The sequence below is a fragment of the Miscanthus floridulus genome, chromosome 2, assembly GCF_019320115.1.
Source record: "Miscanthus floridulus cultivar M001 chromosome 2, ASM1932011v1, whole genome shotgun sequence".
Classification (NCBI taxonomy): domain Eukaryota; kingdom Viridiplantae; phylum Streptophyta; class Magnoliopsida; order Poales; family Poaceae; genus Miscanthus; species Miscanthus floridulus.
The window spans coordinates 37,390,024-37,406,031 of record NC_089581.1 but is presented as its reverse complement, the minus strand read 5'-3'; the positions used below and the strand labels follow the sequence as shown (position 1 = coordinate 37,406,031).

General features: G+C 49.1%; 2 protein-coding genes across 3 annotated transcripts; both read left to right on the top strand.

Moving 5' to 3' along the window:
• Positions 1-2,443: 2,443 nt before the first annotated feature.
• Positions 2,444-3,014, top strand: LOC136538488 (uncharacterized). The gene has a single exon (XM_066530447.1). It carries the CDS (start codon positions 2,514-2,516, stop codon positions 2,859-2,861), a length of 348 nt encoding a protein of 115 aa, XP_066386544.1. The 5' UTR covers positions 2,444-2,513; the 3' UTR covers positions 2,862-3,014.
• A 1,762-nt stretch (positions 3,015-4,776) lies between these two features.
• On the top strand, positions 4,777-13,004 carry LOC136538487 (uncharacterized). 2 transcript variants are annotated; one of them, XM_066530444.1, is made up of 8 exons: positions 4,777-5,069; positions 5,166-5,241; positions 5,679-5,786; positions 5,876-5,974; positions 10,922-11,047; positions 12,264-12,301; positions 12,396-12,462; positions 12,564-13,004. In XM_066530444.1, the coding sequence occupies exons 1-8, from the start codon at positions 4,926-4,928 to the stop codon at positions 12,695-12,697; spliced, it is 792 nt and encodes a 263-aa protein (XP_066386541.1). In that variant the 5' UTR covers positions 4,777-4,925; the 3' UTR covers positions 12,698-13,004. The 2 variants fall into 2 exon arrangements, with proteins under 2 accessions (XP_066386541.1, XP_066386542.1); XM_066530445.1 differs by lacking the exons at positions 12,264-12,301; positions 12,396-12,462 and having other exon boundaries at positions 4,787-5,069.
• The last annotated feature ends 3,004 nt before the right edge of the window (positions 13,005-16,008 follow it).

Below are 16,008 nucleotides of genomic sequence, written 5' to 3'. Positions count from 1 at the left end.
AGTATTTTAAATTCTAATAATTGTGGGGTGCGGTTCAGCTTAGCGTTTCCTTAATGCTAAGCCACATTGTATTTTTCTTAATTTTTTTAGATTAACCTAATAGCCTCTTTGCATTGTATTCATTCATGGCATAACCTTTGTCGTATTTAGTATTGTAGACCCCATGTCTATTATGTACTATGCAGAGTACATGGACACTTTGGGCCAAAGCCCCCTTCAGAACGAAGTATGGTATAATACCACCCTTGCAAAAAAAGATACTGACTACTGAACACAAAAAATTATATCCCTAACAAGATGCAAGCTATATCGTCTCTTCTTGGAACTAGCAAAGCAAGGAAATCTTCTCCAAGTAACTGGATGGCCCCAGAACTACAGCATAGGGCCAACAAAGAGGAAGATCGGCCCCAGAACTATAGATTTTGATTCAATAATCTCTCAAGGTAATGAAATTCTGATGAACATCAAGTCAACATCAAAATAAATGGGGCACTGAGGATTTCAGTTTCAGTCATTAGCATTAGCCCATGCTGCCACAGTGAAGCATAAATACAGGAAATAGAATGGCCCTAATCAGGCTGTGACACTTGATATGTAACATGAGATTATCAAGCAATTCAAAGAAACCAATATAATGATGATACTTAAGGAAACGAACAGGTCATCTTTTGAACTTTCAAGTTGAAAATTGAAGAACTAAAGGGCCCAAATAGCCTCACCTTTTCACAAGGATTCTTCTTTGAACTTCTGAAGCCTTAATTTATTTTTTCCTTTAGCTCTCCAACCCGCTTATTTTGAATATCAGTTGCTTAGAACATAAAATTCAGCTATAAAAAAAAACAGTTAAAGCATAATTATAGTGAATGTTCCCGATCACTCTACATACTTCCATAATGCAGTAACTAATTCAATTTGATAAGAAGAAGTAGAAGACACTCAGCACGGCACAAGATTCCATGGGACAGTCCAAATCGTAGGAGCCATCTCTTTCCATCTGCTATGGCAAGTAGAGCCGGCCCAGGGGCTCACGCGGTACTGTAGCACGTGAACAGATTAGATTAGATTGTTTGGTTTGTTAGGAAAGAGATATGTGGTTTGGTTTGTTAGGAAAGATATATGTTAGATTGATTCGGTTAGGATATTTCCTTAGGGGTCAAGTCAGTCATCTCTATAAAAAAGAGAACACTGTATCAGTTATAGTCAAGGAAGAAGCAACAATTAAGTTGTTGGCTTCCCTTGGGAGCCAGTTGTTCCTGCCCTCTCTCCCTCGAGTGCTACAGTACCGCGGGCACTGTAGCTCCGTCGCCGCCTCTCCCTCTCACTCCTCCAGCCACATAACACCATCCTTCAAGAAAAGAAGCACCAACCGACTAAAGCTATTCATAAACCATGTCACAGTGAAAGGCTTCCAAAAGATAATGCTAACATGTAAGTCCTACATCAAGGCTCAGAATTATGCGGAGGACCACAATAGGTTATCTCAGGAACCAACTCTGAATCAACTTTGTCTCAAATAAACAATAAAAAAAGGATGACCGATAGGTTGACAACAACATCCAGCCTAAATTTCCTTTATGGAATGATGACTGCGCTCTACTATGAATCTTTGACATAAATCTTGTTAGTTCATAGAATCTAATCCGGTAGCAGGGTGAGGTGTCCTCAGCCTGACAGATGATTGGCCTTTATATTATCAGGAACAAAAAGTTTGAAGTTCAAATATTACAGGAACAGGAATCCATAAGTGAAGAAAACTGAAACTTGAAAAAGGGCCAACGAAAAAACAGTTAACCAAGAAAAGTACAAGGTGGCAAGGTGGGTCGATTTGCACGGGAAAGCGTGCTCTTTCTCAGAATTCAGCAGAGGGACAAACTTTGCATTTTGTGAGGCACTGAGGCCCCCCATATTCCCACACCCACAGCACCAGCAGCCCGTCCCCTCTAGCCACCAACCGATGCCAAAAATTTTTAATGCCAGGAAAAGGCCAGCATATGAGGCTCACACCCAACTAAGGCGGTGTTTGGTTTCTCCTCCTAAACTAGTCGCTGTCCCATCGGATGTTTAGAGACATGCATGGAGTATTAAATATAGACTAATTACGAAACTAATTGCACAGCTTGCGACTAATTTGCGAGCCGAATCTTTTAAGCCTAATTAGTCCATGATTTGACAACGTAGTGCTACAGTAACATGTGCTAATGACGGATTAATTAGGCTTAATAAATTCGTCTCATTGAGTACTTACGGATTCTGTAATTTGTTTTTTTATTAGTATCTGAACACCTCATACGACACCCTCATGTGACACCTCCTAAATTTTAGTCACCGGATCCAAACACCCCCTAACTCTGTCTCAAATCTCTGACCTCAGAACATGCACCAATACCTCACCATCAATAAATACCCTCCTCCACCCCTCCCCACCACTGCCCCTAACAACCATAATAACCTCCCTACAAATAGCCTCCAGTCCAAGGAATCAAGACACACAAAGCAGCAGCAGCAAGCAAGCAATGGAGATAGAGTCGGTCAAGTGTGAGTGCTGTGGCCTGAGGGAGGACTGCACCCCGGACTACATTGCCAGCGTGAGAGCAGGCTTCAATGGCCAATGGCTGTGTGGGCTGTGCTGTGAGGCCGTCAGAGACGAGGCATGCAGGAAGAAGGCTCACCCAGGAGTAGAGGAGGCTGTGAGGGCTCACATGGCGTTCTGCAAGATGTTCAAGTCGAACCCCGCCGTCCGCGTGGCCGACGGCATGCGCCAGATGCTCCGGAGGCGGTCCGGTGATATGTCAAAGCCGGAATCAACCAAGAAGTACAGCACCTCTCAGGTTGGAGACGAATCATCAGTGACACTGTATTGAAGAGTTCATCTATCGTCAGAGTTGTAGACTGTCTAGTCCTCTTCTCAGGCTGAAATCCCTTCCACCTTTTGTCAGTTTTCTGTATGTTCTTATCATGCTTGGAATGTACATAAGATTCATGCAAATAGAAGCTAGTAATGTCTTGCTTTTTGATGAATTGGCCTTCTTTCTGTGCTCACAACACAATCATTGAGTTGATAAGATATGCTTAGATGTACTAATCTGTTTCTGTCTGGGACCTAACAAAAGAGGCGGAGATGGTTAGCATGTGCTAGCAGTATTGTTCACACCTCAGGTCGCCAAGCTTGCTCTATCTGACTTGATGCGTGATGTGGACACTACACCATCAAGGGATCCATGCATATTACCTAGCTGGTGGTTGCACGTTGCACCACAATGCTCTTCTCTTCTCTCTGAAACTCCTCTGCCTTCTGATATTCGCAATAGTGATAATAAACCAAATCTGTTCGGAGAAAATATTAACTGACTGAATTGAGCTTGCAATAACACTACAATTGCAATATATGGCTTCCTAAAATTGTAATATTGCCGCATAGTAGTGTAATCCATGGTCACTTTTTTTAAGAACCACCAATGCTGTTTCTGTATTGGATTGAATACGAGTATTAATTTGAAGATATTGAGTTAATATGCACATTGCAAAAACTTGATTGTTTCAACATCCCTTCTCAAATTAAATAGTTCAACACCAAAGCCATTCATGTATAGTGTATTACATAGGTAGTATTTAGACAACTATAACCTTTGGAGAACTCCCTTCCAGTGTGTAATGGTAACTGATGATTCTGGATAAAGTGAAACTCTAGTTAGCAACATAGTTGTGATACTGTGATTTTATAACAGTTCAACTTGTGGTCTTGTTATCTGAACACTGGACAACTGATATGGTTTGGGCACCATTCTGTAGTCCATGGAATTATAGATCATGGAACAGAGTAGTTTATCTTCTTTATGATCTTGCTTTTGTCAATTATTCTCGTCCTATGGCTGCAAAACCGTTACCTATTTTTTCTAGTGCGTGATGCCCAGTGAGATCAAAGGTGAAAAGCGCAGACCTAAAAACACAGCGCTAGAGGTGTTCGTAGTCAATAATTAATCACAGTTGAACGATGCATTTCAATTGCAAATCATCTAGTAAGCTCCACTTAGCCGCGCGAAACACCATTTCTATTGCATATCTACCGTGCCATCACATCACTGACAGTCTGATACAAACTGCAAAACTATATGCAAGCTAATTTCAGGGACGTTGATTCAGAATTTCAGATGCTGCAGCGGATAGAGTAGTTATCATATAAACTGTAGAACTGACACAAACGGTCGTAACTGTAATGGCACTGACGCGCAGTGGCAGTGCAGCGTTGCAAACGACCATGCCGTCCAGAACCCAAGCACCACGAGTCATGGGTCATTTCGTAATGATTTCACATGATTAAGAAAGGGAAATACTAACAGAGGAGCGAGACAGTGCGGGGTGCGCTCGCCACAAGTTAACACTCGAGCACGGAGAGCAAGCACCTGCGGCGTGCGTCTTCCTGTGCCCGCGCAATCCGTCAAGCACCTGGCGGGCGCGCATGATCCGGGGATGCCTGCATCTCCTGCCGCCAGACTACAACCTTTCAGACGGCGAGCTCCGGTCACGATCGAGTGGCCGACACATGCATCTGCCAATCCAATTGATGGATTGCGAGAGCATCATGGCGTCAGGTATCGGAGAGGCAGCGTCGTCGCCGCGCGAGGAGAGAGTGCGCGGCATGGCATGGCACGTGGTCCGTCGCCGTCGCACTTGACTGCGCAACGGCCGACGGGGAATGGGACATGGCCACATGGGAGTAGGAGTATATAGGGAAGAAGAAATCAGAACGCGTTTGGGAGAGCGGAGCCTTGTTCATGGGCCGTGCGTCCTCTAAGTTCACACGGGCCGAGCGCGCAAATTTCGTCGTGTAAAAAAAAACTTAAAGACGCCCGTGCTGCTGTGTACTCTGGCCTTCCTCAAAACCCTCACGGCCTACTGGGCCCCGAACTCCACCATACCGCGTCGCCATGCAGAGGGTCTCGCAGCTCGCGCTCTGCCGCCTCCTGTCGCCGCCGTCCGCCACCGCAGCCGTTCGCCGGGCCGCGCTGGTTGCTGCGGAGGCTGTTTCCGGCGGGGGTGGCGTCCTCCTACCTAGGGGTGGTGTCGCCGGGGTACATCTTGGATCCCCTCTTAGATTCTGGGGGTTTGGGGTTCCATCCATGCTTGCCGAACTCTGTGCTCCTATGACGCTTGCGATTTCGCATTAGGTAGCGGCGAACGGATGGAGTGGCAGCGGCCCGGGGCTCCGGTTGGCTCGAAGGCTCTGCACCTACGACGAGAGAGGTACATCCAGGTTCCAGGCCCTGTTGGCTGCATTTCTGTGGTTGATCGATCTGGTGGAGATAATTTCTGATTAGGAATGCCTGATTTTGTCTTGGGAGTATCACTTTCTCTGATGAAGCACATAACCGATATTTTCTGCACAAGTTAGTTTAGAACTCTCCACCCTACCCTGGTCTTCGTAGAATTTCCTCACCGGATCTCAGTGGCATGATGCAATGCTGTTTCCCCGGACTACGCGTTGTTTCACATATTGTTAGGTTATGTCCTTATTTTGGAACTACAGTCAGGTGTGGCGCTGACATAACCGTGCTCGAAGTAATATGATCAACAAGAATGTGTGAAGTTTATTCATTTTTCTGTTCTTTAAATTAAAATTTTGTCCTGGGAAAACACTAATGTGGATTATGCCCTTTGGCATGAACTGAAATGGTGCACAGATGACAGGGCACTTGAGGAAGAAGCTGAGAAGAAATTTGGATGGATATTGAAGATATTCTTCCTAGGAACTGCTGGCCTAGTTGGTTACCAATTCTTTCCGTACATGGGTACTGATTCTTTCACTACTGGGATTGAATTACCTGCATAGGATATTTTATTTGGCCTCAAAATGTTACTTTGCCTGACAAGTTTTCAGGGGATAACCTACTTGAGCAATCTATCTCGCTTTTGCGTGTCAAGGATCCCTTGTTCAAGAGGATGGGAGCTTCCCGTTTAGCTCGTTTTGCAGTGGATGGTAATTTATTTATTTAAGCATATTTACAGTTCTTAAGTGAGTTATCTAATGCATATTGGTCTTAACAAAATGATATTTACTGTTTAGAGAGAAATAACCAAACTTGCTATATAGTACTTTAATATAAAATTGCTTTTAGATGCGTGTTACAATTGTTACCGTATTGGTGATGGTTTTCTTTCTCTGGACAAGGCCTTTATGACAACATGAAGGGTGCTATTGTTAACACTAATGTTTTTGTGCCGCTTTTATACTTGTTGGAAAATTGCATAAAAGTACAGTCCATTGGTCACTTGGTCAGTAGCATTGTTTCTTTATTCCATAGAACTAAGAATGTTAGTTAACTACTCGCAAACAAAAAGAATGTTAGTTAATTAAGAAACCTTTGAAGATCTATCTCCTAAGCACTTGTATACAAGGTAGTGGTTTCCTAGCTAGCCATGTCTTGTAGCAAAATTGAATTTCTACTGTTTTCTTGTCCTGGTGCTTAAGATTTTGGTCTAAAGGTTACAGTTTTGGCTTGCCTCATTTGATTGCATTTTAGAGCTGATAGGAGTACTACACATTTTTATTTTGGTCCAGATTATCATTCAAATTCAATTAACTATGAAAAGAAAAATGTTTCTTATCTTCCGGTGTGAAGCTATCTGCAAAATACCAGATCGTTGCCTTTTTCATTGTATATTTTGCAACAATATTATAATGCACACATGTTCCATGTATGAGAACAATCCAGAATTCCAGCTACCAGTTACTTGGGTTTGATCGAATGGGTCCATGGCCCATGAGTTATGGGTTTCTTGACTAAAGGCTGTCACCTATCATACTTAAAGGTCGTTATCAGTCTATCACATTGGTTGTTGCCATTCACATTGTCTTGTCTTAGAATTATCCACTTGCTGTGGTCCATAACTGTACGATCTTGGCCAAGTCCCGAAGTTTAAGCCGATTGCCCATACCTATTGATCACTGCTTCCATAATCTGAGTGTAATTGCCAATAACTATACATCACTGCTTCCATAATCTGAGTGTGATTGCCAATATGTTGTGGGCGCTAGGCGTATCGGCTAGGAAATTCAGAGAGAGAGAGAGAGAGAGAGAGAGAGAGGCTGGTGAGCGAGAGGTGGTGCTGCGGCGAGGCAGCGACGCCGTGCTCGGCGTTGCCCACGAACGGGGAGCGGGAGAGATTGAACTCAATCTCCAGCTAGCTTCTCATTAACCAACGTGTTTAGGCTTTATAGCCTGAAGCCTAACAACTAGAGACTATGCCTAACAAACTGAGCTAACAAACTGACTAACCAAAGATCCTAAAGAATAGGAACGTCTAACAAACTGAGCTAACAAACTGACTAACCAAAGATCCTAAAGAATAGGAACGTCGCCGCCGTGGGCGCGATGACCACGCACATCCCGCGTGTCTCGCGCATGCTACTCCTTAGCCACTGCTATGCTTCGTCCGTAGGTAATCGTTGTCGTACATAACACTTCTCCCCCCATCGACAAACAGCTCGTCCTCGAGCTGAAAGCAAGGGTGCGCCGCGCGAAACGTCTCAACGGGCTCCCATGGTGTGTCGGCCTCGGACATACCAGCCCGCGGGGCTAGCACTTGAAACGGCGAAGGTGCTCGGAACGGCTGCAGAACGCCCACTAGGACGTTATCGTTGATGCGGGCACCTGCAAGGGGCTGGAGGTGGTAGGCCACTGCGTCCATGCATGTGAAGTTGTGGTCTTGCCTTGCATACCCAGGACCCAGCTGACCATGGGAGCTTGCCACCCAGTACCGGACGGAGCGATAGAACAGGAGAGGCCATACCCAGGCACCCTGAGAGAACTGTAGCTCACGGTGGTGCGCGTCGTAGTGGTGCGAGACATAGGCCTGGTCATGGAGAAGACGCGCACACACCACCGCGAGGGGTTTGTCCCGGTCGTGGTCGGTGCACCAGTCGGCACGGAGCTGCTGGGCCCTCTGGTGGACGACCTTGTGTTCGGCCGTGTGCGCCAGCTTGCAGACCTAGGAAGGCGGGGACAACAAGCACGGCACGAAGACACGGTCGCCGTAGAGGATGAGGCCGTCGCGGGCGAGCCAAGGGGCGCCCCGACGGTCGGTGTTGAGGGCCTTGTGGATGGCGCAGGTGTAGGGGGGCCCGCCAGCTCTTGGCGTAGCTCGGCGGACCACGGAAAGGGGGGCCTCGAGAGAGCGACGGCTAACAGCTCGTGGCTGCCATGGCGGAACAAACCATCCACCACCGTGTTGAGGCGGCCGGCCCGGAATTGCACCCGTTGCGCCGGAGTCGGATTTGTCGGGGAAACGAGATGGAAGCTTGATCAACTGAAGGAGGCCGCCACTGTGGAGGGCCTCCGTCTGGTTCCGCTCGCTCGTAGCACAGGAGCGGATGAACGCACGGACGAGCCGCTTGTCGACGTCGACGAAGAAATCCGAGCGGAGGCTCTGCAGTGTCGTCTGTGGGCCGTTGTGACCGGTCGCGTGGGTGAGCTGCAGGATCGTGGCCGACGTCGCTGAAGAGGCAGGGACCGACACAAGGGCGTCGCGGAGGAAGAGGCCATCCACGACGCACGGCGGCTCACTACTGGCAGTGACGAACAGGTCGCGGAGGGTCCGGAGGTTGGCGGTGTCCTGACTGTCACGACGGAGGTCCCCGAAGAGGTTGATGAAGGAGGGCGTCGACGGTGCGCTACGGCGCGAGCCATCTGCTACGTTGCGAGACCGCGCACCCGCAACCGTGGTGGGGCGATCAAGTCGTGCTGGTGCGGCGTCGCGTCCTGCGTTGAGACGGCCAGTCGCTGGAACGCCGGGGTGCGGCGATCCCAAGCCCCGCCATAGGACACGGCGGCCCTCCCGCCAAAAGGCTATGCAGGAGTCGTCGAAGTCCCATAGAATCGGCCCCAGCGTGCGGAGGAAAGTGGCGCCGAGGACCATGTTGTAGCAGTCGAGCGGAACGGAGTAACAGTCGATGGAGAACAGCTCCACTCCGAGGCGGATGGCGACGTCATGCGCGAAGCCCTGGCAGGCCACTCGGCCGCCATTGGCCACAGTGACATGGGCACCTGCACTGGAGTGGAATGCGAGGCCAGCCTGCTGAGCGATAACAGGATGGATGAAGTTGTGCGACGAGCCGGCGTCGAGCAGCGTGACGAACTGCTGGGTGGTGATGGAGAAGTGCAGCCGCATAGTCTCCTCCGTGCGGATCGCGGCCATGGCCTGGAGGGAGAGCACCGGGGTGTTCGCGGCCAGCTTGAGCTCCTCTGTGTCGGCCGTCCTGGCGTCATCTGGATCAGTGACCTCGAGATAGAAGAGGCGTTGGCACTTGTGGTCAGGGGAATACTGCTCGTCACAGCTATAGCACAGGCCCTGGCGGCGGCGTTCCGCGAGCTCCGCAGAGGACAGACAGCGGAACGGGCGCGGTGGTGGTGGCCATGCCGGCGAGATCGCCATGGGCGGCTGCGCCGAGCTGGGAGGCGTGATGGTTGGTGGCAGAGAACGAACCGCCGGCTTGTTGGTGCGAACACCTTGCTCTGATGGTGGTCGCACAGCCTGGTCGTGTCGCTCCAGGCCGCGCGCCAAGCTCATGGCGCGCTGAGGATCCTCCAGTTCGGGTAGCTCGACGTCGACGCAGACATGATCAGAGAGCCCGCTGGTGGGAAGGTGCGCTTGCTGGTGTGGCGAGTGCTGGCTAGCAGACGCCGGCCGAGCCGGAACGACCTCCTGGACCTCATCGATGGTGGCGTGACATGGCCAGCGCTCCAACTCGTCCGGGCGATGGGGACTGAAGGCCGACGCGAAGCGCTGAAGGCACAACGCCTTGAAGATGTCCCAGGTGAAGGCGCCCACATCCCCGGCATCCTGGTCCACCCGGTAGTACCACTGCTGGGTGACCCCCGTCAGATGGAAGGAAGCCAGCCAGACCCTGTCGCGGTCCATGGTCCGCTGCAGGTGGAAAAATTGGTCGCACCGGTTCAGCCAGCCTGAGGGATCTTTGGCGCCGTCAAATGTGGGGAAGGAGAGCTTGAGGATCCCTGGGACCGTTGGTGCTTGGCAAAGCGCCGGCGGTGGCGTCCTGTTCTCCACTTGGCTGAGCCGAGTAGCCAGATCGGCCATCTGGCGCTGGAGGTCGTAGACAGCGATCATGAGATTGTCGATCGCAGCCACTGGGATTGTCGTGGCGGGGAACATATCCGGCGCAGATCGCGCAGGTGCGCCAGGCGGCGTGGAGATGGGCACGGCGGCGATGGTGGTTGACGCGGCGGCGGCAGAAACGGAAGTAGGCTCGAGTCCTGGCATATCTGATACCAGATGTTGTGGGCGCTAGGCGTATCGGCTAGGAAATTCAGAGAGAGAGAGAGAGGCTGGTGAGCGAGAGGAGGTGCTGCGGCGAGGCAGCGACGCCGTGCTCGGCGTCGCCCACGAATGGGGAGCGGGAGAGATTGAACTCAATCTCCAGCTAGCTTCTCATTAACCAACGTGTTTAGGCTTTATAGCCTGAAGCCTAACAACCAGAGACTATGCCTAACAAACTGAGCTAACAAACTGACTAACCAAAGATCCTAAAGAATAGGAACGTCTAACAAACTGACTAACCAAAGATCCTAAAGAATAGGAACGTCGCCGCCGTGGGCGCGGTGACCACGCACATCCCGCGCGTCTCGCGCATGCTACTCCTTAGCCACTGCTATGCTTCGTCCGTAGGTAATCGTTGCCGTACATAACACAATAGCTACATATCACTGCTTCCATACTCTTAGTCCTAACTCTACCTAGAAATATAAAAATGGAGTCCTGTAGTTCCAAGTCTAGGCTAAATGTTCCATTCTATTTCCTATAACATGAAATTTAACTTCAATCTTCACTTGCCTTAAACATCCATTGCAAACTGTCTTTAGTTATTTTTATTTTATGGAATGTACTTACTAATTTCCTTTGGGCGCAGACCAAAGAAGAATGAAGGTGGTAGAGATGGGTGGAGCTCAGGAACTTCTGAATGTATTGGAAGGTGCTAAAGATGATAAAACACGAAAAGAAACTCTAAAAGCTCTCGCTGCACTTTCAAAATCCGGTGGGTAAAAACATACTAGCCACCTCCCATCCCTATGTCCACTTTGGCTTCTCTGTCACCCCAAAGTTGTTGGTTCATTTAAATATTCCTATGTCTCTGAATTTTTTCTTTACTTTACATTTACATATTCTCACGATTGGAATCATGTGGCTGTTGATTAATTTTTGTGCAAACCAGCCCCCAGTGACAAACTTCCCACGTTTCCCTCTTCATCTAGGTCATCTTCAATGATTAAAAGTTCAATTTTTGTGGTTGATGTTTTGAATGTCCATTCTAGATACTACACACCAAAGAAGAGAACCATACCTACCTAAAGTTGCCAAGAATATCAAATTCTTCGATTTCTACTTTCACTTGTGATCTTCTAACTGATCATGTGATAGGATTGCCGCTTTGGTCCAGCTCTCATGAGTCATGGATCTAGGGCGGACGAGCTTGCTACCTGACTGGTTAGCAGAGCTCAGGTAGCACCCAGGTCCTGGTTTGGTTCTCCTTGGGAGCGAATTTAAACAGGCCTGTGTTAAAAAAAAAACACTCCTGAGTTATATGTGTAACCATATGAGTCACTTTCGGCGAGATGCACATGGACGCAGCCACGCAGGCATTTGCCCTCGACACTTGTTGGCACGTCCAGGGCAGCTGGCCTTAGGGGTGCTTCTCGACCTTCACGCGGGAAACTTCAAGTGCAATGTTGTGGGGGCAGCCTTTCCCCTGCAGGTTGAGTTTTTTACTCATGGCTCTAGGAGTGCATGTATTCATCATTGTTGCTAAAATGACACTATTTGTGTTACCGAACATTTAAAACTTGTTGTATGTGCATACTGACCCATTTGTTATTTGTTATTTAGTTTTCATCAAAGATGCAGTAGAAACAAAAAAATGGCAACATCAAAATATGCCAAGAAGAACACAACAGAGTTACTGAGAAACCCATAACAGTGTAAATCTCTAGAAAGAAAGCACCAGATCATCCTGTGGTAGTAGAATAGATTAAGGGCTGATTTGGATCTATGTCAATCGCTGCCTTGCCACATTTATGCAATTGAATATGCTTGGCTATCTGTTTGGATGGACGCCAATAATTGGCAACCCAAAACTCGCTTCATGCTGCCTTCGGTTTTTTGAATATGCTTGGCGTGTTCTGTTTGGATAGACGCCAATAATTGGCAGCGCAAAACTCGCTTCATGCTGCCGTTGGTTTTCTCGCCAACTGCAGGTAGAACTCAGGCTGGCGGAATCCTCGGCCAATTTTTGGTGAGCCATCAATTTGCTTGTCGAACTGGTGCCAAATACACATGAAACTTAAGTCATATGCAGGCCACCCATTCTGATCAAAGATTGCTCTCAGGCCATGTTAAAATTGGCACTTGAACAGAGTTCATTTGGAAGGTCCACCTGTTCCGCCCCTTCCAAAGGTTCCAACAAACATATATGAAGACTGCTTTAGTACTTCGTGTTTTGAACTATCCTTTCATGTACAGTATTCCTGTAACATTTTTTTTCTTGTAATGTGCAGAAGAAGCTGCAGGATTTTTGGACAAGGCAGGTGCCTATGCAATAGTCAGTTCCACTCCCAACTCTGGAGAATATGCTGAGATCCAAACTTACAAGACTAGTCTTCTGACGGCATTTGATCAACTGAAGTCATGACGTGCAAATGGCAACGGGTATATTCAGCAACATGTTAATTCTAAACTTTGCCGTAGTGGACAATGCCCTAGTTTTTTAATCGGCGTAATTTATCACGAGCACATCCTGGTGGCCCTTTGTTGGTCAAGTATCAGTTTGCTGCTGGAAATGAATGAATGGTTCATTTGTTTTGAACAGAGCAGTAATTTCTTGCCTCTCTGTGGGTCAATAACGAGAGCTTTATTTTATTGTATAAAGCGGGTTAGGAGATGCTCCGTATTTACTGGCTCTAAGACAACTTCTTCAATGTTTAGCACAATATGTGTTGTGTGCATCATTCTAGCTCTTGATCAAGAGATAAATTATCTCTCTTCTACTAAAATATGAAATATGCTTGGAGCTAGCTTATAATTCTCCATTGGTATGACCATAATGCTTGACCAGGGCATGACCATGTTGACATAATAGTCCATTGCCGGTCCCGTGGAGTTGCAACGGCTACACGATGTAAGCGAACGAATGCAAGCATGACGGTGACTACACCATCAACGAAGGTAGCGGCTGCATATCTCTCTCTAAGAAATCGCAGCCACTTTTTCATCGGTAATCCAGTACTTGAGGCATAGGTTCGACTGCGGGAGGAGGGTTTCGAGAGGACGTGACTACTCGTCAGTCGACTGTTTTCAATTTGAGTTTCAGTCATTTTTTTAGCCAATAAAAACAATACACGTGGACATGGAGCAACAAATGTTCGACTGATTCCGCGTTTTTCGGCAAACAAAATTTCTGACAACGAAAAAAAGGGCGCCAGGAAACTGAAACCAAAACCCGCTAACAAAGTCTCCTGGTGGGTCAACATCTACACCCAATAACACAACAGTCTTGAGGCGCAAGAAAGAGATAAGCCCGAACCGGACAGCAAAAGTAAAAAAAAAAAAAACAGATCCAAAAGATCTTTCGGCTAGCTGATCAGGAGCACGGAGGCCAAAAATGAGGACAAAAGGAAAGGCAAAACCAACTCAAAGAAGAAAAAGAGATGAAGATGCAGATCAAGATGATAATACCCATCAAAATCAGGCACTTAACCCTAGTTCATCACTATCTGCTTCCCTCCTTCTTTGGGCTTACAATCTGAATATCATGTAATCTGCCATGCATACAAACTTGGAAAAACAAAATATCAGATTCAAGAATCCTGATTTCTGGCTTCTCATGTAAATTACAAAACCTGCTATTTAGGAATCAAGTACGAGCTCAGTTCTATGAACAACACCAATAAACATATTAGATGCAGAAGAGCATGGAATCAGATTCTGCATGCAGATCATCACCCTGATCTGGAAGTTGCAGGAACTTCACATAGTACACAACCTCCTCAAGCATGGTGCTGATGTCCACCTTGGTCCTGTTGGTCACAAAGGTTCTACAAAATATTCAACCTCTCATTGATTCTTTCCATCCTCTTCTACATTAAAAAAAAACAGCAGCAACAGTTCATCTTCATGTCAGGATGATATGTTCCATTCAACATAACAGGGATCATATATGCAGTACCCTTGCATAGATGCTCTGGGGTTCAGTCGTCGCGCCACGGCTTGCCAGCCCTTGCCTTTGGGGTGGCGAGCATCAACATCTACAGACTCCAGAGAGGCATTTCAAATCGCTGTCAAAAGTGCAGCAACTCGTCGGGCTTCCACTTGTGATGGCCGTACTCAGATCTTCTTCTCCACTCTTCAGCTGCAGCTTTGGGGCGCCGCGGAGCGGGGCCTTTGCACGGCCGTGCTGGTGCTGAACGGGGCCGACAGGGACATGGCCGTAGGTGGAGGAAGCGCAGCCAGCCACGCCCGCAGCTTGTGAACGGCTTGCCTGTGCGGCCAGTGGATGGCCGTGTCCCTACCCGCCAACGCCTTGGCCGCCGTGGACGGGTCTCCACCCCCAACACCGATGGGTGGTGTGAGATCCTCCCCCGACAGGTCACAGGATCTGCTGCTGCCTCGACGGAGCCTCGTCCCAGCCAAAAGCAACTTTCGCAGGTCAAGAAGATCCCGACAGAGCTTCACGGCAGATGCTTCAACTGCATCTCCTAGTCGCACCGAGTAGCGACTTGTCGGTTACCACGGCGTTGCCTGCGCTGTCACGGATTCAGGCACCTCGTCAAGGACTGCAGGCGAAGGACTGCTTCGACCTCGGCGGCGGTGGGTGCCAACCTGCCACGGTACTCTGCTCATGACGACCCTACGTCCTCCCGGCACGCGCCGCGCGGCGGTGCGGAGGGCGCCGCACCGGGGGCCATGGGGGGCGTCGGTGGGAGACGACGACAACATCGGCGACGAAAGACTAAGCCAAAGGAGATCGGCACGGGTGCGCCTGCCGACCACCGCGACAAGGCACCTACTTCTACTGCTGCGCTAAGCTTCCCTGAGCCAGATCCGGTGGCGCTGGCGCTGTGCGTGAGTGCGGGGCCTCCCGCATTGGTCATCTCTTTCGACCCGATGCTGGAGGAGCTTGCCGCCTCGCTCGTCGTGAGCCGGCCAATGAGTGCAGCAACACCTGAGTGTCTGCCTGCTACGACAGCCGCTCAGGAGGTTGAAGCACCAGTGGCGGACACCTGTTCCCCGCACGATGGCTGCTCAGTGGACGACGGACTTGTCCCTGGTGTCGCCGGTGCAGGGGCCGCCACAGCTCACTCCACCACGAGCGGGAGCACCCGGCGTCGCAGAGGGTTGCACCACCCCTAGCCACGCGACAGCCACACCACCTAAAGTTGCCCGACGTCTCGCACGGTTCACTCAGGAGGAGGAGCTCGAGCGAATGCCGCCATTAATCGCCAGCCCACCCAGGCAGAAGGTGGCAACCATAAGGCAACCCATGCCAAAATGGAGCAGACGGATTGCCGCCCAGCCGCTGGCGCACATTCCGACCTCCAAGCGGGGCGAGGTGCTCCTCATGCGGATGATGGGCTTTGCACCGCCGGCAGCTCTAATCTCATCCACGTCCAAGAGAGCTTACGACGACTTTTTCGCAAGGAACTTGACGTCGAGCGAAGTGGAAGCATTGGACGTGCTATTCACGGCGACCAATGCTACGACTGGTAGAAGACTCTTCTCGGATGACGGAGTAGAGTCGCGCGGCTAGTAGCGGAGACGCCCAGCTCCGTAGGTTATTGTGCTGCCCTTTAGTTCGGTTGTTTACTTTTATGTAATATAGAAGTTTGAAACAGTCTGCTAGGAGGGTCCAGTCACAACTGTAAAACCTCCTAGGGCGCTCATTAGAAGTGTGTCGTGTTTATGGTTAAACTCTTCTTCTTCTTAATTACAATGATACGCAAATCT